This window comes from Mustela erminea, chromosome 11 (assembly GCF_009829155.1).
Source record: "Mustela erminea isolate mMusErm1 chromosome 11, mMusErm1.Pri, whole genome shotgun sequence".
In the NCBI taxonomy this organism is placed as follows: Eukaryota; Metazoa; Chordata; class Mammalia; order Carnivora; family Mustelidae; genus Mustela; species Mustela erminea.
In genome coordinates, this window is record NC_045624.1 from 78606296 (window position 1) to 78631969 (window position 25674).

At 34.1% G+C, this 25674-nt stretch overlaps 1 protein-coding gene and 1 long non-coding RNA gene across 4 annotated transcripts in view; one reads left to right on the forward strand and one right to left on the reverse strand.

Moving 5' to 3' along the window:
* Window positions 1–25674, forward strand: part of SEMA3A (semaphorin 3A) — a 461780-nt gene that overhangs the window by 315075 nt on the left and 121031 nt on the right. For both annotated transcript variants that reach the window (XM_032305095.1, XM_032305096.1), the window contains one exon: window positions 17745–17864. In XM_032305095.1, the coding sequence (XP_032160986.1) occupies window positions 17745–17864 (120 nt within the window). The remainder of the gene's footprint in view (window positions 1–17744; window positions 17865–25674) is intronic.
* LOC116569093 lies at window positions 107–24028 on the reverse strand. Of its 2 annotated transcripts, none has more exons than XR_004276850.1 (5): window positions 23904–24028; window positions 20547–20621; window positions 17796–17870; window positions 2209–2268; window positions 107–494 (listed from the first exon to the last, which is right to left on the reverse strand). It is a non-coding gene; the product is annotated as an uncharacterized LOC116569093 (long non-coding RNA). The 2 variants fall into 2 exon arrangements; XR_004276849.1 differs by having other exon boundaries at window positions 20547–20693.

Here is a 25674-nt window from a genome sequence, read left to right on the forward strand (position 1 = left end):
GATCTGTTACTCTATCATCACTTTTGTTCAGGATTATATTAAATAAACACCATAATTTACCTGTGTACTTAATCACTTCAGAAACAAAATATTTAATTTCAGATATTGACATTTTATTTAAAGAAAGTAGGTAAAAGTAACAACATGCCTAAATAAAGCAAAAATATGTTCCCTTTGAGGATTTATATATATGTAAAAGGTAATTGACAAAAGCAATTTTGCAGCATATGTACTCATATTCAGTAAGTCACCTTCTTTGTACAAATTGGTTTTCATATGTTAATTCCTCTTGAATTCCTTTTGGATGATATGAATTTTTTTTTTACTTCTGAGTCACGATTAAATTACCACTCCTTTTTTTTTTTTTTCCATTCTATTCTTTTCTTTCTTTTCCTTTCCTTTCTTCTTTCTTCCTTCCTTCCTTCCTTTCATACATTCTGGTTTCTTAAATAAATATAGATTGAGTAATGACATAACAGGCATTGTCCTGGGTTCTATGGAAAAAAAAAAAAGAGGAATGGTAAGCAGCTCTACAGTGGTTTTACCATTGTAAAAAGATATAGGCCATTTTTCCTAAAGTAAACTTTCGTCAGTAAAATTAAGTGGGTCACTGTTTTGAAATATAGCCAAGTATTAACCAGCTATAGCACAGATCATAAAAAGCAGTTATAATCATTTAAATCAATAAAGTAAAATGAATTACAGGATTGAAAACATACATAATTTGTGTTATGTTATGTCTTAGATATTTTTGGATTTCTAAAACAAGAAAAAATCTAAATGTTTTGTTTGTATATTGGTATTTAGAAGAAATTTACCTTAGGTGGTTAAAAACATACATTAACTTGAATGTATATATATGTAGGTATGTAGATATTTTCAAGGGACACCTTGATTGATTGATAGCAGTTGCCCAAGATGTTGTATATGTTTAGAATGATTTAGAGGTGGAATCTGAGTTCATGGGGAAAGAATGCCTCAATCTGGTAGCAGTGTTTGCTATAGGTAAAGGAAGGTAGTTAAAGGAGCACAAAGTACAGATAACCCCCATCCTTGATTAACTATGTATTAGAAAACATGGGAAATTTCATCCTTGAAAATTTTATTTTAAAGACAGTATTGATAAGTTACATTACACCTTCATAGCACAATAAACATTTTTCTAATTATGTGAAAGTAGACCCAGAAGAAGTGTGTTTTATCAAATATTAAACCTTCCCAAATTGATGCATATGTTAGAACTATTGGAAAGGGGTAAATAGAACAATGAAGAAGGAGTCCAGAGAAGTTAGGGATTTTATGTTGATACTCCCAAGGACTCATTAATTCTACTTATGAAGTACTTTAAGTTTTGGAATGCTTTATTATTTTACCCATTACATGAGACATTACATGTGACATTACATGTTTTACAATTGTGACAAACAAGATTAATAGTTTTTGTGAAAATTATTTAAAAAAAGAAAATACTTCACAAGTATAAGGCAAAACACATGACTGATTACACAAAGAATTATTAAAGTCACAATGCCATGTTTACCTTTAACAGATTATGTTGAAAGATTTCAATGTGGTAATAACTAAGGACAGATAGAAATTGATATTTTACTGGTGTGACTTTTTAAAAACAGACTCTTTCAGGGCACCTGGGTGGCTCAGTGGGTTAAAGCCTCTGCCTTTGGCTAAGGCCATGATCCCAGGGTCCTGGATTGAGCCCCAAGTCGGGCTCTCTGCTTAGCAGGGAGCTTGCTTCCGTCTCTCTCTCTGCCTTCCTCTCTGCCTACCTGTCATCTCTGTCTGTCTAATAAATAAATTAAAACAAACAAACAAACAAACAAACAAAAAAACAGACTCTTTCTCTTTCTATCAAAGTTTAACAAGTGAAGACATGGAAACATATAATTATTGAGACTCTTTCCTGTGTTGAGTACTATGATAACTTAAATGCTATTTTGTTAATGTAATTTTAATAATAACTTTATGAGATGGGTATCACTACCCCTATTTTCTTGATCAGGAAATAGAATGATCCAGAATATTCATTTAAAATCTTCTCATTCAAAATTTTAGAACATTTTGAGTACGGGCTAGAAGTTGAGATCAGAATTTCTGTGCCTCTGATGAAGTTTTTGGTGTCATATGGCATATATGGATTTGAACTTGCCTATTAACACACAGAAACTAAACAGTGAAGATTCTACTTAATACCTATTCTGATTTCATCAAGGGTGTTTGGCATGACAACCACCTCACAACATTCCTGTAAGACTGAAACAATCACAAGTGAAATTATTATATAGGTTGTAATGCATGATACAAATACTAGCTATTAGTATTATGGTATATTTAATAGAGTTGCTTAGGCAATTTCTAATGAAAACATCATTAATGTAATTAATTTGGTCCTCTTTAAAGATCATGACCACTGAGGTGTTACACTATTCTGAATTTAATTCAGTTTGAAAATTAAAGATAATCTGATTCTGATCTGACAAAAATACCTGGATTTTATAATAAGCGCTATAGCCAAGTACAGAGTATATGATTTAATGAGTGAATCAGCTCATTCATTTGCTGAGATAGCCGATAATCTTTTGTGTTTGTGGTTTCCAAAATTCACCTCAGTGCATTTACCTCATATTTTATGGCTCCCCTCTGCCTATCCCTCCTCTCCTCTTCTTTCCTTCCCTTCCCTGCCCTCCCATTCTGGTGTCAGTACTAAACAGTACTAAACAGAGGGATTCTGGTGTTAGCCCAGATGCAGTGAGTTCAGCAGCTGCAGTCAAGTGATGTGCTGCGCAGTGCCCTATGAGGAACCCTAACTGTGACCTGGGAGGTTTCCTCCCTAAGAAGGGCAACTTTAGTTCACTATCCAGGCTTATTGAAAATGCTTATGGGATTCAAAATACTAAATTAAAAGGAACTAAGACATGAAGAGTTTGCTATCTGATACAAGGTATTAATGGCACCTGACCATTTCATACTGCGTTGTGATAAACATGCTGACAACTTACAAATCATGTCACATACCTTATGATAGAGACAGATAATTATGTGTGCATTGAGAGATGTAAATTTATGAAGGTTTAATGGTATGGCAATATTAGTCCTATTAATCTTTTCAAAAGTGAACTAATTAATGTAATATGATAAAATGTTCTTATTATTCTACATTCTTTTGAATTAAATTAATTCAATTGCTATATATTTTGTTTTCTCTTTGTTCACACTTACTTAATGAAAGAAAAACATGATAGTTTTCATATATTTTTGTTCAAAAAATGTATCTTTCCTCTAGCTCCAAATACTAAACACCAAACACTAAAAAATATATTCAATTATTAAAATAAATAAATAAATAAATAAATAAATATATTTATATATATATATATTTCCTATAATTCAAAATATATTTTATGTACTCCAAATGCATTTTGTTAAAATTTGTTTTCAGGGAGCCTCATTTATGTACTTCAATTTATATATTTATTTTATTTAAATAAAATACATGGCATTTATTCATTATTTTGGACTTTAATACACAAATGCATTTTTTCCATGTCTTTCTTAATATGTGATTTTAGAAAATAACAATTGGTTGATTTCCAGGATACCATTAATATTTTTACCAGTAATTTCTTAACCACTTAGACATAAAGACTAAGCATAAGGAGTTTTTGAGAATTTTCATTCAATATGATTGATTTCTAAAGTGACACATAGATTGATAGAAATTCTGCACTCTATCTTGAGTAAATAATAGTCAGCTGTGACATGTGGACAGAAATTCCTTTCAAAGAGCCCCTGTGAATGCTGAAAGCCACAAGAATGAGGCTTGAGTAGTTTTTGCAGCCATTGGACTGCAAGATGGAATTGTAACCAAAATAAGAACTGACCTGAACATTTAGAGAAAAGTAAACTAGTTACTCCTTGAGTGCACTCCATGGTTTCTAGAATCTGAGTTTACTGTTCTCTCTGGTTTTAGTGTTTTCTTAAGAAGTCCTCTAGAAGTAAAGTTCATATATACTTTTTAAAGATTTTATTCATTTATTAGAGAGAGAGAGCAAGTGAGTGAGAGAGCCTAAGCAGGGAGAGCAGCAGAGGGAGGGGGAGAAGCAAACTCTCTTCTGAGCAGGATGCCCAACACAGGGCTCGATCCCAGGGTCCTGGGATCATGACCTGAGCTAAAGGCAGAGACTTAACCAACTGAGCTACCCAGGTGCCCCAATAAAGCTCCTTTTAACAAACCTTCCTGGAGGAAGTGCTGCCTTCTCGGAATTAGATTCAGATGCAGGAGTACAATAGGAAAAGTGAGGCAAAGACACTGACTGATTTTATATATATTGAAAGTGGATCAGACTTAAATCTGATTAAGATGGTTAAGATGGCACAGCCACCTGGGAAGTCAGGATATGCCACTGGATTGAACTTACATAGTTCCTGTCCATCCATAGTTCCTTACCCTACACAGTTTACCGAATGTAGCATCATACAAAACATTGAGTCCCTTCCCATTTTCCCAGGCAGCTGGAAAGATACACAACATCATTTCTTATGGCTCAGTTTTGCATCAAATACATATGTTAAATCAGCAGCTGGAATTCAAGTAACTATTCCACAAAGATGGACTTTGTGGTAGAGAGGGAATCTGCAATCTGGGAGACATTTATATTCCCTTTCTTTCTTCATCTATGTGTAGTTGGAGGGAGAGAGAGAATATAAATGGATCTTAGAGTGCTAATAACGACATTTCTGACAACATCATTAATCTGTGTTTATTTTTTCCCATTGTGGAAGTGAATATACCAGATATAAACTAATATGCTTTCTTGGTGTAATAGGTTCTACACTTTTATATAGTTGTGGCATTTCTATATTAGGGGAGTTAAATGCTCATGAACTTTTCCATTGTTGTAACTTGAGAGTTGTAATTTGAAAAAAATTATATGTAATATTATTGGACAGAGTCCCTGAATAAGGAGATAAATGCAATCCAGATATCTCTATTCTGACTGCTATTATTCACCTTTACTTTCATTTGTGATTTTTTTCTGGTCCTTAAAATCCACTTTGTTATTCATAATAACATTTCTATTGAGGGATTAACTTCCTTGACCCTGTTTTGTAAATGAAAACTGAATACATGCTAAGCTGGTAAAAGAATCTGTTTCAAATCAATAGCTCTCTGTATCTTCTTTGTTTATCCTACTAAACCATCTCTCTTTGCACTAAGTTTCAATAAAACCAAATGGCAACCGTATGACTGTTAGAAATATTTTGAACATCATTGGAAATCAAAATTTCAACCATCTGAGATGAACACAAAAAAGCAGATTCTCATAACATTGCTATTGTTGGATACATTTCAAAGCGTATTGTCATGCACCTGAATTTTGGGACATTTTTCCAATTCTTGAAGGATTTATTTTTATATTTTTGCCTTTAGTTATTCATTTTTAATGCTATGATGTATATTATAACATGTCTATCAAATTTATCATGGCTCAAATTGCAGGGCCTTAGCAAGGCTGTTTTTTGCCAAGTGAATGCAGTGGAGAATTTGAAGCCACACAGGCATCTTAAGTTTCATTATAATCCAAAATGCACATTAACCCTTGAACTTCATTTACTTTTTCAAAGGTCAAAGTTGATATCAACTTTTTTTATTTTTTATTTTGTTTTAGGGACTTCAAGTCATATTATCATTTTTTTAAATGGTAATTGAATTCCCTCTTAATTCTACAAACATCTTAGATCTTCATTATACCTCAAAACCTTAATGTATAGTTGTTGGGAGATAATTTTTCATGGTTCTTTCACACAGTTCTGCACATCTGATGGAATAGAGACACTGACTGCCTATTTTGCAGAAAATCCTAAAATATACTTATATAGTGAAGAGACTTGGAAGGTAGTATCTCTCTCTTAAAAGGCTGGTTTGGGGGGGGAAAAAAAAAAGGCTGGTTTGCAGTCCTTAAGAAATAAAGTCTCGCTTGGTACAAAGGGCAGGTATGCTTACTGCTCAATACAATAAACTAACATCTCTCACAAAATGTAATGGCCAGTATGCTTCTGACTAGTATAAAATATTCAGGTTCCCTTAACCCAGGGCTCCTCTACTGTAATGCACTTCATTGCCTGTGTAGGTTGTCACCTGGCCCTTTTCGTTCTGCCCGCTGGGAATTGGAGCTTGGGGAACTAGCATAAGAAATGCTGATTCTAAGACTATTGTTATTTTTGTGAGTAACAATGTCCTTTAACTCTGATTCAGGAACTGTGTAACTTCTGCCAGCATCCATGAAACTATTTTAGTAACTTGTAAGTTAGACAAAATCACAGACCATTTACAGTTCTTGACAATATTGGTTATAATTTCTGTGGGCATTTTAAATGGTGAAAGACTATGGTCACTGTGTTCATTTTTAAATATGGTTCCCATGATGAAGTCTGATGACACTTCAGGTGTACAGATCACTGATTTTTCATGAAAGCCAGTAAAAATCTTATAAAAGCTACAGGAATGAGCATAGACTTTCATGCACATGCACATATGTGTGTTTATTTCTGCTCGGGGATCAGTATCAGGTAAACTGAGCGAAGTGATTATAGTTTAAATTCAGCATTCAGAAGTAATAATAATGTAGAACATATAGAGTAATAGTAGAACATATAGAGTTGTCTAATCAGGTTATACAACTGAAAATAATGTAGCATTGTGTGTCAACTACACTTTAATAAAAAAAGAAAAATTCCATGTAAGTAGACTAAAATATATATGTATATTTTATATATAAATGTATGTGGGAGTTTACTCTATATACCAGGTATTTTCTAAATGCATTATTTTTATTAACTAATTTATGTAACTCGTATTTGCTTATAAGGTACATATTTTCTTTCAAAGTAACTGAAGAACCAGTTTTGTATTTTAGGCATAAGATATATGGAAAATGAAGCTTTGTCATTAAAGTTATTTTAGGAACTAGATTTTATTCACATTTCGATTAATATTTTTCTAATATGGCAAAATAAGATAGTAATTATTATGCTTGAATTTCCATGGACCAGGCCTCATATACATAAATTTAGGGGTTTTTTTAAATCTTTTAGATTCAGGATTAAAATTTAAATGCATTTGCAAAGTAAGGCTAGCACTTAAAATAGAGATAATATATAAAAATTCACAGAAGGTTTGGGGATTTTAGATTGAGGTTGTTGTTGTTGTTGTTGTTGTTAACTGGAAATTTTAATTGTATCCTTCACTGGTTAGAATGAAATTGAAATATTTGACATTGGTTGACAAACTGTTATGTAGATTCGATTACACACTGTATATCACTCAGGTATCAGTGTACATACTTTCAGAGTAGAGTTAGCATTTTATACTTTGAAGGGTTTATTAGAATGATTTGGATCGTTCCTCTGGGATTTTGGCCATTGACTTCTAACTACATAGTTAGCAGGTGTTGCTGATCAAACTGACATGAAGTTTCTTTCCTTTTCCCCCCCTAAAATTTTATTTATTTATTTATTTGACACAGAGAGAGAGAGAGAGAGAGAGAGAGAGAGAGAGATCACAAGTAGGCAGAGAGGCAGGCAGAGAAGAGAGGGGGAAGCAGGCTCCCTGCTGAGCAGAGAGCCCAACATAGGGCTCAATCCTAAAACCCTCATGACCTGAGCCCAAGGCAGAGGCCCAACCCCCTGAGCCATCCAGGCACCCCTGACATGTAGTTTCTAATAGTCCTCATTGGTATTCTGCTTCTTTATGCACTTGAACATCTTCAGGAATGGATTTCTACTCATTTCTGATGTATGTTGACCATCATATCATAGATTTAACATCCCATAGATTTAATTCTGGGAATATTTTTCTTGGATATGCTCTGTCTCAAGGCAAATAGGCTATGATCAACATTTGATAGTTTTTCTTTGATTTGGTCATGTAGCAATAAAAATCACTTTTATGTCTATAGTCCATCGTAAAACTTCCTTAAGTTCTATTTATATCATATAATTTTTATATATTTCTCTTTACCACATTTTTAAGAGTGGTAAGGAAAACAGGATGCAAAATTATAATAACTAGAATTCTGACACTATTTCAGTAGACTGAGAATCTTAAATTTTCTTTTTAGCTTTTATGTATTCAGAGTAGAACATTCTTGGAGACTGTCATAATTACATTCAAATTGAGTGCTACACATTCTAAATATATTGTATTCTCTATACTGTATGCTATATAGATGTGTGTGTATATGTGTGTGTGCCTGTGTGTGAATCAAAATATTTTTTAGTTTTGTTTTGTATATGTGCTGCCGAAGTGAGCACTAGTTTTGTGTTTGAAGTGATACCAAAATTAATATAACTTATTGGTTCTAGATCTTAATATGCCCTTAAAAGAGAGGAACCATTCACATTTAGAAACAAATACAATGATCAGCTAATAACTTGTGTTTTCTTTTTAAATGGATCAAATCCATATTCCCTTTATATCACATATCATAGTGAGCTGTTTTATGGTAGTAAGGTATCTCCTTTTTTAAGTTAGGGTTTGATCAGTGACCAGAACTTGTATGAGTGATGTTAAAAAGGATTTTATTACAGGGATTTGACCTTATACAGTTGTGGAAGATGGTGGAGAATTTTATGGATTTCTGCAGTCTATTGCCACTGAATCAAGTAATGGTCCTGAAGCTGTTGTAAGTCACCAGGACTGGCATTAGGGAAGAAAAGCTTCAGTGAAGTTGGAAGAGCAAGGACAGACTGAACCCCATAAGAATAAACTGGGATCCATAAGGACAAACTAGAATCAGTGTCTCTTTCACTACCTCCAGCTTTGTTGAATTGGCTGACCTACAGAAGAATTTGGTGTTTTCTGCTATGGAGCTGCACGAGTTCTAGGACCACCCTCTTACAGAAGCTAACAAATAAGACAGGTAGAAGGTTAAGGAGCTGCAGGCCTAGATGCTACCCCATGCTAGCAAGGTGGTTGGCCAGCAGATCAGAACAACTTTGAGAATTTTATGGTTGCAATTCAACTACTGCCTTCCATATCTCATGCAGATTTCTTTTATGGTCAATCTTAACTAGTTTATGGGAAAGAGAATTCTAGGAAATGTAGTTCCAGCTTATCTAAGTTGACACAGTACAGTTCTGTTACAACTATTAAACAGTTGCTGTATTTGCCTTTTGACTGACAGTGATTTATGCCATGTACCACTATAATGAAAGAGTAACTATAATTTATAGTCTTCTACTCTTGGAAGACTGGAATTTCATGAAAATTCTAATGAACAAAATAGAATTTCCCTTTGTAACAAAAATGGCTACAGATTAATATTCAGTACCAATTCTATTAAATCCACCTCTCCTTATATCAAGTATGGGCTTAAACTCTGTTATCTGTCCTTAAAAGGAAGAAATAATTCATATAGAATTCTCACCCAAGTCATCCCACAGTACAGTGAATGATGTGAGAGCTAAGGAGATGTGGAAATATTCAAATCAAATAAACATGATTTCTTATTTTAAGAATAAGATAATAGCTAATGATTGATTAAAAAGTAGTAAGGCATTATGCTCTATCATTAATCCCAGTTTAGTTGAGGAGACTGAGACTCATAGACCCTAAATAACTTTCTGATAGGCACACAGCAAATGAAAAATGTTGCCTGAATAATTTTAACCCAGGTCTGACTAAACTTTTAAAGCATCAGATTAATACCTCCATATTATTTTTATTTTGTTATTATTATTTCATTACTTTTGCTCTATATGTTTTTTTTAAGTTTATTTATTTATTTAAGTGATGCCTACACCCAACATGGGGCTCAAGCTCATGATCCTGAGATCAATAATTTGTATACTCTTCTGACTGAGGCAACTGGGTGCCCATATATGTTTTTCTTAAATTCTCTGAGAATATCTTTTCAAATATAAATACTTATCTTTAGAAAAACTAACATTTTTATAAAATATTAATAAATGTAAACATTTTAAAATTTTAAAGTTCCAAATTTTCATTGCATTCAGAAATTATTTACAAAATTAATAGATGTAATACCTATGAACACATATATTTATTTGTGTGTATATATATTATAATATAGATTATATATTATATGTGAATTATTATAAATGACCAAGAAGTCTCCATTTATTAGAAGATATGTTAAGAGAACATTTTATATTATTAACTATTATAACAGCATTTAGTACTTTGGACATTAAGTATTACAACCAAAAATTTTTCACTTTTCATATTAGACAAGGCAGAGGGTAGAAGACAGGTATATGTGAATGAAATCAAGTATTCCTCTAAAATCTGGATTTCATTTTTGTTTCCTCCTTCCTCACAGTTGTATCTCATGTGATTAAAGATGAAGTTCATCTCGAGTATTAAATTCTATTATAATAAAGCATATATGTTAGAATTAAATATGCCAACTACTTCTATCCACAATAAATCTCTTTAGATTGTAATTCTACCTATTTCGTGTAAATCATGGACTTAGTTGCTTAAAGGCATAAGCTTTAAATACTCAACACATTGCATAAAATTGGAAACCACATACTGTCATTGAAATGAGAATAGGGATTTTTTGACCACTTAAATAGTTCTCCGGGCATGTCAGGAAAATATTTAGGTTGATTTCACATAATACTTCACAGTTGTATGCATTCATTTGAATAAAGATGAAGAAAGGTTATGCTTGGTACATATTGTGGACCACTCAAAACCAAATAACTCCAATGAATGGTGCAAATGTGATAATTACATTGATAGCACAATATAAAAAAATTTAAGCTAAAATGTGGTCTGGTCATATGGAATCTTAAAGTGAAATTGCTTAAAACTCCTTTTAAGAGTGGGAGAAAATTGTACTGGACAACTTTTGCTAATACCTGTATGTTCTATATATAGTTCCAATGTGTTTAGTCTTTTTTTTTTTTTTTTAAGATTTTATTTATTTATTTCACAGAGAGAGATTGAGATCACGAGTAGGCAGAGAGGCAAGCAGAGAGAGAGGGGGAAACAGGCTCCTCGCTGAGCAGAGAGCCCAATGAGGGACTTGATCCCAGGACCCTGAGATCATGACTTGAGCCAAAGGCAGAGGCTTAACCCACTGAGCCACCCAGGCACCCTGTGTTTAGTCTTTTTGATGGAGTTTGGAGGTTTCAAGTAATTTGAAAGGCAAATGTTTATAGAATCTTAATCAGGATTTCTAGAACCTCAAACAAATAGTCAATCCTGAGGTGAAAAAATCAGTCAAATGGGGCATCTAATTGAAATGAGCATTGAAATAAAATGATTTGGTAGCCCTAGGTAGGAGTCTTCATTTAGTCTATCACATCATTCAAGCCACTTTAAAATATATTTTTCACTTACCATAAGTTTTATTTTTTTATTTTGTTTTTAAGATTTATTTATTTATTTATTTATTTGACAGAGATCACAAGTAGGCAGAGAGGCAGAGAGAGAGAGGGGGGAAAGCAGGTACCCTGCCAAGCAGAGAACCCGATGTGGGGCTCAATCCCAGGACCCTGGGATCATGACCTGAGCCCAAGGCAGAGGCTTTAATCCACTGAGGCACCCAGGCACCCTGTCACTTACCATAAGTTTTAAAGATGTTATAGCTTGATTAATATGAATAACCTGACAAACTTAAATAGCAGTCAAATAACGCCAATTTTGTTGTCCTAGTTGGATCATTATTTAAAATTCTCTGGAAGTGCCCGGGTGACTTAGTCACTTATGCTTCGGATTTTTGATTTCGGCTCAGGTCATGGTCACGAGATGGAGCCCTGTGACAGGCTCTGTGCTGAGTATGGATCGTGCTTAAGATTCTCTCTCACCCCCTGCACCTCCCACCCCTGCTCGCACACACATTTTCTCTCTTTAAAAACAAAAAAGAAAAAAGAAAAAACAAAAACAAAAACAGAAAAAACTTCCCTGAAATCAGAATGAAACAAAGCATTAAATTAGGAAGGTCAGTTGGTTTTATTTTTCTATCATTCTTAATAGTGAAGGTGAAAACAAAGGTGCATGGGTGACTTAGTCGGTTGGGCATCAGACTCTTGATTTCAGATTGGGTCATGGTTTCAGGATTGTGAGATTGGGCCCCAAGTCCTGCTGGAGCTCAGCACAGACTCTACTTGATCTCCTGTCCCTCCCCCCACTTGCATGTGCACGGTCTCTCTCTCTCTCTCAAATAAATAAAACAAATCTTAAAAAAAAAAAAATTGTGAATGTGAAAATGTGTCCCAAGGTGGCAGAACAGCCTACTCACTATACTATAAGGTGGATGAAATTCCAGGTCACAAATTCAACGTTAGATGACTAAGATTATAATTAGAACACAGTTAAATCTTAGTTTTTATTACATATGCCTCTTTGAAGAAGAGATATCTAACATCCTTTAATGAATACTGAGGTATTAGGAAGACATGATTATGGATGATCTGGTCACAGCTGTAATAGCACAGTGTTACAAGAAAAAAAGACAAAACATTATGGCAAAATAAGTATGGAAGAGCTTAAATAGAGAGAGGGATGAAGTGAGTGACAGGAACAATCTCATGGATTACTGCTTTGGCACGAAGAGTCTAGTATTCAGCCAGTTTGCCAAATAAATTGACCAGAGAAAAAGAAAGTCAACAGATTAACTTCAGGAATTAAGCTTATTAATGGATTTTCATGCAGAAATGTGTCCACCCATCATGATAGGAAAAGGATTCCTTTGCTTTCCCAGATGGTAAATTATACATTAAAATATTTCTACATAAACTACTGAGGGGATAGAGACTTTTTTCTTTTAAATGAATGTTCGCTGACCTGAGGCAATGCTATACTATACCCATTCATTTGGGGTGGATTTTTATTTGAACCAGAACAAGTTGTTTGATTTAATCATGAACTGAATATATTTGAATAGAAATTGTTCATCTTCACAGCCTTCTCTCCTCTTTTCTCTTATTTAGAGTAACATTTCACTACTCCATCCATAATTTAAGAACATGCAAGGAGGTAATTGGAATTGGAGGTAAATTATATTCTTTTGTAGAAAGTATAATTATCGGAAGTTAGTTAAAAACACCTCAGTTCTGTTTTAATTTTCATGCATGGAGCAGTTGTTTTGACAGATGGATGGACTTTATTTTTGTAACCGTCCGGGAAAAGTCTGTGTAACATAGTCTAATCAGTGCTACATATTTGTAATGTTTGTTTTTGAATCACAGTGCGTTTGGCTCCTGTATCATTTTTCTGGGGGTAGACATTTTCTTTCTAATTTATTTTTCCAGGTTGATATCTCTTTCGTGTAATTCCTCTATCAATTTGATCTGAAAGCACTAGAAACCTTTAAAATGTAAGGGCGAATGGTTTGTCACTAGGGATGATGAATCATTGTTCCTCAGGTGTGGCCTTGGGGTTTACTGGTTTATTACTGCCTTTGCTTTTACTTCTAGGCAAAGTTAACAATTTATAATGCTTTGGGCCTGGAATATATTTCAGTAGAATAAGAGGTCAGTATGGTTGCCTGACTCTCGGGAAGCCAACTTGTTGCTAAACTTGTCTGTGTATATCAACTTGAGTTCCAAAAAGGATCAAGGTTTGAAAAATGAATTCATTTTGAACTGATTACATTTTCTTTATTGCGTTGTAAATCCGCCGGTGCTAAGCAAAGCAGTGCAGTAGTTTAATGCCAAAAAGTACATTACATTCTAAGTTTTAAGAATCATCATGGTTCAAGAAAAGGTCAGAATCACTCTTCTGTCTCCGTAGAACAGAAATGTGTGAAGTGTGTTTCCTTTTTCTGCCACGCTTCCTTCTTTTTTAGAGGAATGTCCAGGCTGCTTCCAAATAAAATGAATGTCCTGTTTTGGAACATTACAAAAAAAAAAAAAAAAAAAAGAAAAAACAACACTTGGCAGCAACAAGCTAGAGAATGAAGGCAAATGAATGACAGAATTGATAGTCTTTTATGTAGATTTTCTGTTTTAAAGAACAGTCCATATTAACAATGCGTCTTTCAAGTTTTGGGTTCTTCTCTGTCCCATACTTTTAAATCACTATTCCTTTGCAGGTGTTTTTTAACCAATTTTGAAAGTATTTTATTCAGTTTCTTTGTTTATTTCAAATGTCTTAACCTACTGTACAACCCAGGAAATTTCTCCCCATTCTATTTGCATCAGCCCTCACTTCAAAATAATATTGAGCTAGCCCCTGGGCATGGCAACAATACAATCTGCTCGCCAGCTAGGGGAGTTCATTGTGGAAATGAACAGGATCTTTCCAGGCCAGTAGGGTGGGTCTACTCCCTTTGTAGCAGGGATACTCTGTTACCAGTATTCTCAGTATAAAAACCTTCGCCAGGTTTCGAAGCAATGTCTCCTGTTTTTTTTCCAGCAGCTCTGTAGAGGGATGGCTGTCATACTATAGTGATGCTTTTTTGACAGTTAATAGAAAACAAAATTGTGATATTCAGTGTAGTTCAATTCCATAGTTTTCAAGAACCTTGAGTTTTTAATTATTAATTACTGCTAATCAGTTGCCCAATCTGTAAGAGATATGAACTCACAGATTCTATCACCTTCGGATTCACCTTGCAGAGATGACATGAGTCTTCATTTGTGTTCACAAGTATCGTGCTCATAAAATATTTCCTCTTTTTGTGGAAAAGTAGGATCTATTCTCAGATTTCTAGGATTTTCTTAGGTATTACTAATGGGGTTAGAGAATTTGGATTTGTATTCAAAATTACATGAATATCTTTAAAGTCATGGCAGGCGAACCGAAACCCAGTTCTTTTCTAAAATGAACAAGACATCCATCTGGTTCTGCCACTATTATTTATTAGAATATTTGTTTGCTTACCAGTATATATGCAGCCAGTTTCTTGGTTTCAACATATGGTGCCAGAACTGGTTATTTATAATCATGACTGCTTTAATATTGAGTCCACAATTAGGGACGGCTGTCTTTATGTAAAAGTAGAGTATGTGGCCACCTACATGTTTCAAAAAAGGGAATGCCGTAAAACATTTTCCTGAAAATGACTTCTTTGCAAATGACTGAATATTCTTTAAAGTACAAATAAATCCTTTGGGTAAGACTAATGAATGCCTCATTTGTAAATGAGTTTATCAGATGTTTCCCTGTCCATAACCTCTTTCCTTTGCCTAGTCATTCATGCCCTTGCCTCTTGGGAGGAGAAAAACTGTTAGAGAATGGGGAGTTTGTTGTTGAGAATCTTGGAAGTTAGGTTTTAAACTGTTTCGTCTCAAATGTAGCTTTAGATATGAGTAAAATCTATATACTCTTCAAGTTAGGCAATTTTTCTTCATAACAACTTGCAAAATTAATTGATTTCAGAGCTTAATTGTGTATGTTATAATTGTTTTACCAGACAAAAGATTCAGGATCAAAGTGGCAAAACAGTAGTAGAAATTAGATGTTTATTTTAGTTACCTTTCTAAACTACTCAGCCTGTGTTAAAGTAATAAGGATCATAACTAGGAAGTTACAGAATTTACCTTAAATTGGTCTACTTCACCTTTGGAACAGTGTATTTATGGGCATCCATAGGTTTCATCCCAGAAAAAATCAGGAATGATGGAAAGCAACTATTTAAAAATTTTTTTAAAAAATTCATTTGACAGAGAGAGGGATTGCAAGTAGGCAGAGAGGCAGGCAGAGAGAGAGGGGGAGGCAGGCTCCCTGCTGAGCAGAGATCCCAATGTGGGACTCGATCCCAGGACCCTGAGATCATGACCTGAGCCGAAGGCAGAAGTTTAACCCACTGAGCCACCCAGGTGCCCCAAGCAACTATTTAAATTTAAAGAACAAATACTTTGCTCAAGTTTCGTTTGTATCCTCATTTTATGAGGGCATAGAGATAAAACCAAAATAATCAGCTGCAAGCCCAGAATATAAATGTCATGTGGAAATGTACTTACGTTATTGTAACACCTCAGTTATAAACTCTTACTGACTACGAGAAAAGCCCAAATGCATTCTGAGCTTTCACTAGAAAAGTCACATGTCACAGAGAGGGAATTTGGAAGTGTGTTATACACTTAGAGCTGCTGGGATGAACTGAATCTTCTATTAGTTTGTCAGCCTTGCTTGCAATATAGTCTGCTTTTCATCTTTATCTGCATTTCTAGTTACATATTTGGTTCTTATTCCCAAATGTTTATAGTCAAATACCTAAAATTAGTGAGGACAGTCTATGATCAATAACAATATAATTTTCTAAGAAGTTTTTATTATTTAGCTTGTGAATATACATTTGACTATTTTCAAAATGGATATTATGTATTCCATGATGAACTCATACTTTCTACTCAGATGTATTCAATTCTTAAGATTTGTTATATGGTTAAGAGACTGTAACATTTTATTTGAAGTTATTTTGACAGTTTGGGTTTTTCTTTTACTTTTTTTTTTATTTATAATATTGGTATAGATTCATCTGTTTAAAAATATTTTTCAAAAATTGAGTCTTCTCTGCTCTGGATTTTTTGGACCATACGATTATCAGTTTATATTTTGACTAGCTGATTTTCCCCCAGATCTTTTATCAATAGGAACAAAAGTCTAAAATTCCTGTTCGCAAAAACAATTTCTTTATTTTATTTTATTTATTTGGCAGAGATCACAAGTAGGCAGAGAGGCAGGTAGAGAGAAAGGGGGAAGCAGGCTCCCCGCTGAGCAGAGAAGGGATGCGGGGCTACATCCTCAGCCAAAGGCAGAGGCTTAACTCACTGAGCCACCCAGGTGCCCCCACAAAAGAATTTCTTTAACAGGACCTACATACAGAATAAATAGAAAGAGTATAAATAGCTCTGTCCATTTTATTATTTTTCTTTCCAAATGTTTATTTAAATTCTACTTAGTTAACTACCTATTTTATTTTTAAGTGATCTTTTATTCAGAAAATAAAATGGCAGGGATGTCTCAATGTCTATAAATAATAATAAGATAGGACTAGAATATCCTCTTATAACTAACTGTTCTTTACCTGGGGGATTCATGGCTATTGGGCAGTTGATCCACGTATGGGTTCAGGATGTCCATAAACCTCCTGAAAATATTCATTAATTATACCCACTCTACAAAAGATCTTTCTATCTATAGACATTTTATACTGTAACATCTTCTCTATCTCATATAAATATATCCACATTGTCTTTGAGGCTGAAGCGACATTTTCGAGAGGAAAAGCTCTACAGAGCTTACCAACAAGCAGAACTGAAGTTCAAAGTTATCTACCCATCACTACTGGTTATTAATGATGTTCAAAGTTCATGTTTAATAGAAGGTTGTTTCATCTTTTATTTTTATTTTGTTTTTCTAAAATTAAACTTACAGCTAATTTTTACAAAGAAATTTCACTAGTGTATTCTTTAAATATCTTTAATTAGCCATGTAATTTCCATGTAGTTATTGATTATCTGTACCTTTACTCCACTTTGGTATAAATAGATTGCAAAGAGTTTTAAGGAACAGTTATGGAAGAGAATATTTTATTGGCCCCCCCAAAGAACAATAATGTCTGCATTTTAGTTCATTTAATAATAATATAATATAATAATATAAACAAACAATAGAAAAATATGCCTTTTTTAAAAATGTTGTGAAAAGGACACAAAAGAAATCTGTTCAAGCATGCCTAGCACCCTTGAGGATCTTTCAGTCATGCTGACTGCTAGAACTCACTGGTTTTCCTTTTGTTTTACAGAAAGAATGTGCTAATTTCATCAAGGTGCTTAAGGCTTATAATCAGACTCACTTGTACGCCTGTGGAACGGGGGCTTTTCATCCAATTTGCACCTACGTTGAAATTGGACATCATCCTGAGGTAAAGCTGTTTAAAAAAAAAAAATGGTATTTGTCCATGACCTCTCCCTATTCAAATGCTTCATTACTAATTTCTTCAGCTCATTTAGCTTCTGGTTTGCTATTCAGTGGGATCTACTTCAAATTCAGATGCTGTTATTAATTTTAATCTGTGAATGTGAAAAGAATGAGACCATCACTCAGCAATAACTATTGAACTGGAGGAAGGAAGGAAGAAAGCATTTGCTTTCGCCCGGGATTACAGAGTCCAATCCATTTTGCATGTGCAGCAGATGTCAGCAAGCTGATTGTGTACTGTTTTCTCCTTCATTTGTATATTGCCAGCTTTCCCCTCCACTTCCATCCTCAGCCAGAAGTGTCTGCCACCCCAGTTGTTTTCTTCTGCCTAGGGATTAGAAGCATGCCATATATCTGCATGATGATCTGATCTCGTGTTTGACCTAAATTATTCACATTTGTGTTTTTGCTTTATTTCTCTATTCTGAGCTATAATTTTAGCAGTATGGAAAAGAAAAAGAAATGTTTCTTTAATTTGTTGTACATAAAAGATGTTTCAGCAAGGAAATTAAAGTTAGGTAAATTTAACTAAAACTGGAGATATTAGGGAAATATTTAAAGGAAAACTTACAAGTACTAAAAGCAGTTCCATGAATTGGGCATACCAGTAGCCTTCAATTACAAGCTCTTTTAAAATTTTTTGGCACAAAATGCCAAGAAGAACAAAAGCATTCACGTGAGAAAATCATTTGTGACAGAATTTTCTTTCAAATTGGAACTCTGAAATACTCAGCAAATAAAGGATTTGTTCCCCCCAATATTTCTGAAATCCTAAAGATAAGATATAATTTATATGTTAGCCACTTCTTTATAGATTATCTCCCTAAATTTTCTCAAGGTATCCCAAAGTAATACAAAAATGTTCTTTGAGCCAAAAGGCTTAGAAATCAAAACAGTTTGTGCTCTAACTTCTTTGTATAAGGAGACACCTTAGAGACATGTGGTTTCTAGACTAAACACAATTATTATTACTTTACTGATCATCCTGGAAATATTAAAATACTTCCCCAAGGTCACACCAGTGCCAGCAGTTGTTCCTCTTTGGCCTGTTCCCCCAGTGCCTCCTTCTTCCTCTCCCATACAAGTATGTATATGGCTGTACCCAAGAGTTTTAAGTAAAAACGAACCTTAAGGAAATAAAAGGCAGTTCTACTTAAATTACTTGTTTCATACTGATGAAATTAGAAATAATATCCTGCACAAGGTCTAGAAGACTTTGTATGCTTAACTTTTTAGCACCTTCTGGATAAATCTCTCCCTCTTTGCTTCTTTCTCAGCTATTCCTATGGTTAGGCACCTTCAGAATTAGGCCTGGGGTAACTACCCCATTATTCTGTATTCAGGAGATGCTCTAGACAACTTCTTCCACATCATATTGCACTTTTTTCAGTCTGTCAGGGATTATGCTGTATAGGGCAATGGAATCAGGAGAGCGGAGCTCCTAACACAGGTTAATAGAAAAGATACCCACTGTGGAGTCACAACTGGCTTCTGACTTGTTCTACAACTAACTAGCTTTGGAGTACTGGAAAAATTTCCTTAACTTCTCTGAGACGCTGTCTCATAATATATAAAACAAACTGAAAAGAACCCCATTTGATCTTTAGTGTCCATATATTGTAAATGAGAGGTTGACTGCAACTGCCTTTCAGCCCTCCTAGTAAGAACATGACCCACTGACATTTTTTGTTAGAGAATCTCAAGAAGTTCTAATCCCATCACTGTTAAACAGTGTTCTTTGCCCCAAAGTGCAGGACTTTTGTCTGACCTCAGTTGGGACTAGGTGCTTGATCCAGAACAAGCTACTTACTTTCTTTGTGTCTCTGTTTATATATGGCTGTTGTGAGAGTTTAACATTGTCTAATTGGTAGCAGGTACTGAAAAAATGTCAATTATCATTTAAAAAATATAAATCTACATCTCAGACTGTTGCTGTCTTTCATGATAGTAATTGTCACCTTGTACCTCACTTTATCAGATCTTATAAATTACTGCACTGGGCCCTTATTTTTACCAGCTGATTCTTGCAATTACCTTAATTCCCTTCATTTTAAAATTTGAAGCTTGGATGATCTTGATGGCCATTTAAATTAAAATCCCATATATTGTTCTCATATTTTTATCATTTCCCCCCAATATTGATTTTCTTTATCTTTTTGAAATTGCTATTTCATAGAATTCACAGCATATTTCCTTTATAACTCATCAACTATTCATTGCTCCCTTATGGGTGGACAGAGGAAAGGAGAGATGCAGGTTTTGGAGCCAGGCCATTTATCCAGGAAATGGAGGAGGCCATCTCTTCCACTGAAAGAAAGAACGAAAGCTTCCCTTCTAATTTTTGAGGTAGGATTATTGGGATGCAAATATTTTCCTGAGATTCTGAAACTCAGAGCTTTTGAGAGAGGTCCTCCTTCAGAAGTTCAATGATCTTGATTTGCATGATAGCTATATATTGGGTAATACTGTTCCAGACTCTTTAAGAGGTCAGAGGGTAGATGATTATGCAGTCATCTGGGTGAATTTGGAATAGTCTAGACAGTCAATCTAGGAAATTCTGGAAAAGATATTATCAAGATAGCTTGTCTAGACAACATAAAATTTAATTTTCAAGTGCTTAAGTTACCTTAAGAGAGAATCTGTTTTAAGTTGATCTGTGCTGGTATTTAAAATCCTGTCCTTGGATTTAGACAGTTACGCTCTTTGTGAAGTTGAGAAGAAGAGACAAGGTGTGCTTCATGCCCTTAGGAAAAGAATGACAGCAATGGAAAGACTAGAAGAGGAGGATATAACATGGTGAACAGGACTGATTTGTGTTATGAAGTTTGAAACTTTTACTTACTTACAAGGATGTCTTTACATTTAAAACCTGGACATATCTTTTTAGTTTATAAGTAGCACAAATAATTCACTGCCTCACTAGATACTTGCCTCACACTATATAAAATAATGAAATAGTATCTTTTTTAAACCTCTGCCCTGCCTTTAGATATTACAAATAATTTTATCACACACAAATAAGACAATTTGCTTTTCACTTTTTTTTTTTACTTTGACGACATTTTAATATTCAGTTTTCTCTTTGCAGTGTTCTTTCTTTCTTTCTTTCTTTCTTTCTTTCTTTCTTTCTTTCTTTCTTTTTAAGATTTTATTTATTTATTTATTTGACAGACAGAGATTATAAGTAGGCAAGAGAGGCAGGCAGGGAAAGAGAGTAGGAAGCCGGCTTCCGTGGAGCAGAGAGCCTGATGTGGGGCTTGATCCCAGGACTCTGGGATCATGACCTGAGCCAAAAAGCAGAGGCTTTAACCCACAGAGCCACCCAGGTACCCCAACAGTGTTCTTTCTTTAAAATAACTCATTATCTTATGTTGAGTTCCCTAAATTGTTGAAACTCGTTCTTAGAAAATGATACTATGGACTTATCATTTCAGATGACTGAATGCCACAGAAGTAAAGACATCATTTTTGAGGCAAATCAAGGCTCCCTTTATCATTCAATAGCCACAGATCTTGTAGGAGAAAATTAACAATTTCTTTAAATATGATAGTTTGCAAATACATTTAAAAAAATTTTTTAAAAAGAGAAACCCATGCTTAGTCTTCCAGTTATGGCAATAGACCTTAATTTAGCCGCCTAGCATTTTTAATAGCAATATTTACACTCCTGAATACTGTATTCTGAAATCTACTCTTTCCGTACAGTGAATGTCTTCTGACCACACACAGTATGTCATTGATTACCATATTAAACACATTTTCTGTTTTCTGTGGTACAATTGGGAACTGGTAGACCTATTAATTAACTCCAGTTCTATAAGATGTGTGTCAATCAATTCTTGGTTATCTGCCAATGGTACTTGACACTGTAGATAACTGCTAGTGAGGTCACATACTTTATACGCATGTGTGTGTTTGTCATAAAAATGTACGCGGAGTTCATGGAAGGAATGATTCCAAGCAAGAATATGGATGAGTTTTGAGTTTAAGCTCTCAGCATCCAAGCCATGCAAATGAAAAGTGTAAGTCATCTTTACGAGACAGAGTATTCCCAAATGGCTTATAGTATATGGCATTTCCCCTTCAAATTTACATCTGTTAATAAAAAAAAAATGTATGAATTTAGGAGGAGTATAGCTTTTCAAAAAGTCTCTGGATGTTTTCTCAAATTCCAAATGGGCCTTTTCTATATACTGGGCAGGAAATCTAAAGAAAGATGGACCCAGATGAGAGCTGGAAAATATTAACTCTATAAATACTCTCCTAATGTCATGATCTCAATTTATGATTGAACCAAAGGGACATTAAGAAATGCAATGAAGCTTAATGGCTATCTCCAAGGTCATTTCTACAGTGACAACCAATATATCTAGATATACAAAAAAATGTTTTGTCTGGTTCTTCCCTTCCACCAACAATATGTCTTTCCTTTTATGCAAAATTTTGAATCATATGCTCTTAGTTACAGTCTCCAAGGCCAGAATGTTATCTAAGGGGTAGTTAACACTCTTTTGACTATTTACACATCTAATCTAACCTTTTATAATTGAGTTATCTCTCTCAATGCATTATGCTATTACCCCAACAGAGCCCAAGTTTATCTTTAAGAGAAAATACTAAAGTTGAGAAATTTAGCTATCTTGGTTAAACCTTGAGGAGTTACTTTGGGGCAGGTTACATCTTTCCATCTTTCTTAGGTCATACATTGGAGTCTGCATTTACTTTGTAGTTGACTAACCAAGGCGGGAAAAGTCAGGATTCCTTGAAGATTTCTTCTTGGGTACTCATTATTCCCATCAGAAGCAGCTTGTTCATTATTTGCCCTATTAACTGAGCAAAATGTGGTTAGAACAAGTCTATAATGGTTTCTAGGTTTCTCTTTCCTAATCTTCCAGTGCTTGAATCACATTGGAAGGTAGACATGTATAAGTTACCATCCTAAATAAGCAATGCCACCATTTATATTGCAAATTACATTTTAAAATACTCTGATGTTTGTATTTGAGGAAAAGCATCCTAGTTCATAGATTCTGAGTGAATTTAACAGCTCAGTAGTATATTTTTCATGAGCTATTAACATTCTAAACTCTAAATATTAGCAGTAAGATAGTTTTTCAAAAGTAATAGAACTAGTAGCTAAGTGAGGTGGTAGGCAGAACTAAGTTATGATTAGAAAAAAAGACTAGAAAAGAAAAAAAAGAATTCACAAATGATACAAAAAAGAAAGTGAGAGAATGCCAGAAATCCCCCACCACTGTATTTAAAATATTCAAATCACCATTTTATTTTTTGACTTGTTTGCTCTAAATATTTGATATGAAAACACCTAGTTATGATATTAATATTCTTTTACCTTCTAATACTTATTTGATTCAGATGTAAAAGGTGTTTTTGCTTTTTTTCCCCTGACAATATTTCACTACATTTTAGTCCTAAGAACAGTGCCAGATAAAAATGGAAAAGTTAGCATTCAGTTCTTAATTTGTAGGATATTTAGTTTCATGTTTTATCCGATCTGGTTCACCTATTGCCAGAAAAATAACTTGGACAAAATTAAACAGTTTTCTAAAGGCCACCCATATTGATGCCATGATATCATTATCAATTACTTATTAAAAGTCTTTATTATATATCATACTTAATTTCTGAATGGCGTCTTCATTCACAGTATAGATACAGGGACTGATGCATATACAGCATATTAATCAAAATATTTTTCTTCTCATGAACTTTCAGTAGGTACTTTGGATCAAAGACCTTATATTTACTGGGCCTACCCTATCACTGGAGGTGTATAGTACCCAAGTTACTCTTTCCCCTTTTTATGTCGTTTTTTTTTTACTGATTCCTCTGCATTCATTCCTCATGTAATCTATTTCAAGAGGAAATTTCTATCCATAAAAACTTTAATTTGTTTGTTACCAATATTACATTTTATAGGAAACACACAGAGTAGTAGTACTAAACCCCATTGTCTGCTCACTGCCTTGTTCCATTTTTTTCTTCTGTTCCATTCTCCTTCTTCCACGATGATCCTTTGAACTCTGGTTGTGTGTTTTTCCTTCTTTATCTCTTTTTCTTCTTGTCTGTATTATTTTCTTTGGTATCAAACTTTAAGATAGTGGAAATACAGTTTGGATATATAAGAGAGAAACGTGTTAGTTTGATGTATTTGAAACTTAGAAAATATAGCAGAATAGACTTAAGTGAATTTCCACAGATCAGAATATATTTGCCTTCTTTTGCAGTGTGTTTCAAACGGGCATCAGCAAGTTATCTTGTAGATTTGTTGCAGATGACTCAATTTGATGATAATCTGAAAAAATAATATAAGTAAATTCTAAATTATTTGGATAACTACCACATAATCATGTAAAACCTTAAAATTATAGTCTCTTTGTTTGCTTGAGGATTATGATCCTGTGAGTGCCAAGAACACTCCTTTAATTTTCTTGGGCTAATGAGAAAGAAACAAAGGTTGACTTGATATGCAAATGATATATTCCTGCCAAGAATAGGCCAAAGTAAAGTCAAAGTGGGCTGTGTGAAGGAAGTTTTGCTGTGGTTGAAATAGAGAAAAGTGGTTAGAAAATTAAATCATTCCAGAGCACAGAGGAGGGTTGAACTACTAGCCCCAAAGACTGTAGCTTCTGGACACTAGAACCATGTTCATATTGTAAGAAAGTATTTACTTTTTAGAACACATAATATCATTACCACACTGTGTTACTGTTGCTAATTTTAATTGTATTTGTTTTCTAGTTTTATTGGTACTGAATTTTAATCATGAAGAACATATAATTCTACAAATTTACTTACTGTTAGAAAATATACGATGAAAGATAACTCTGACAGCCCACTAAGAATAAACCTTGTGGTAGGTTTTAAGCAGATAGCATTCCCTGTTCTCTTTGTTCACATCTGAGGACACTCTACTTGCCCTAGTGTAATGTCCCTGGTCTCGGGCTCCTTGTGGTTCTCAGCTGCTCCAGACATAACACATGTGGTCAATTTGGATGGGATGAGAGCTGGGAAGTAGAAATAACAAAGGCTGGTGATGAGAATCAGCGTGAGGTGATGAGAATAGCACTGAGGTGAAAAGGAAAGACATAATGAGAAAACCAGAACTTCTGGAATAACAGTTTTATTTATTAAATAGATTTGAAGGTATACTAGGAAATAATGAAGCTTAACATTTATATCTTGGGTTTTTTAGAATTGTAGCTACAGTTTGCTTACTTGCTACAACCAATGCCCAGGTGAAATTGGAGGTAAATTGTATTCAGATGACCGATTCAATAGAGCTAAAACTGACTTTAATAAAAATATAGGGTATTTTTGTATATATTTTTGGCATATATATGTATATCCTATATATATTTTTATTCTATATATATCCTATATATTCCTATATTAGGAAATATTTTTCCTAAGCAAAATCCTAATAGTAATAGTAAGGAATGTAAGTACAAATGTCTGCCCCAAAGAGCTAACATATATGTAAATACCTAACTTCAACATAGGTGAAAACATCAGTAGTAATAACAGACTCCCAGCAGCAAACAGCTAACGAGCAAAAAACAGATGGCCAGGGATGGCTGTTTTGAATGTGTTCTTCATTCAGTCTTCATAAAATCTGTTAAGCTAGGTACTCTTAAGTTCTCATTGCACTATTGAGAAAGTTAAGGTTCTCATGGTATTTTGGAATGTACCTGAGACAAGCATCCTATTCAGTGATTTGTGTATGAATCCAT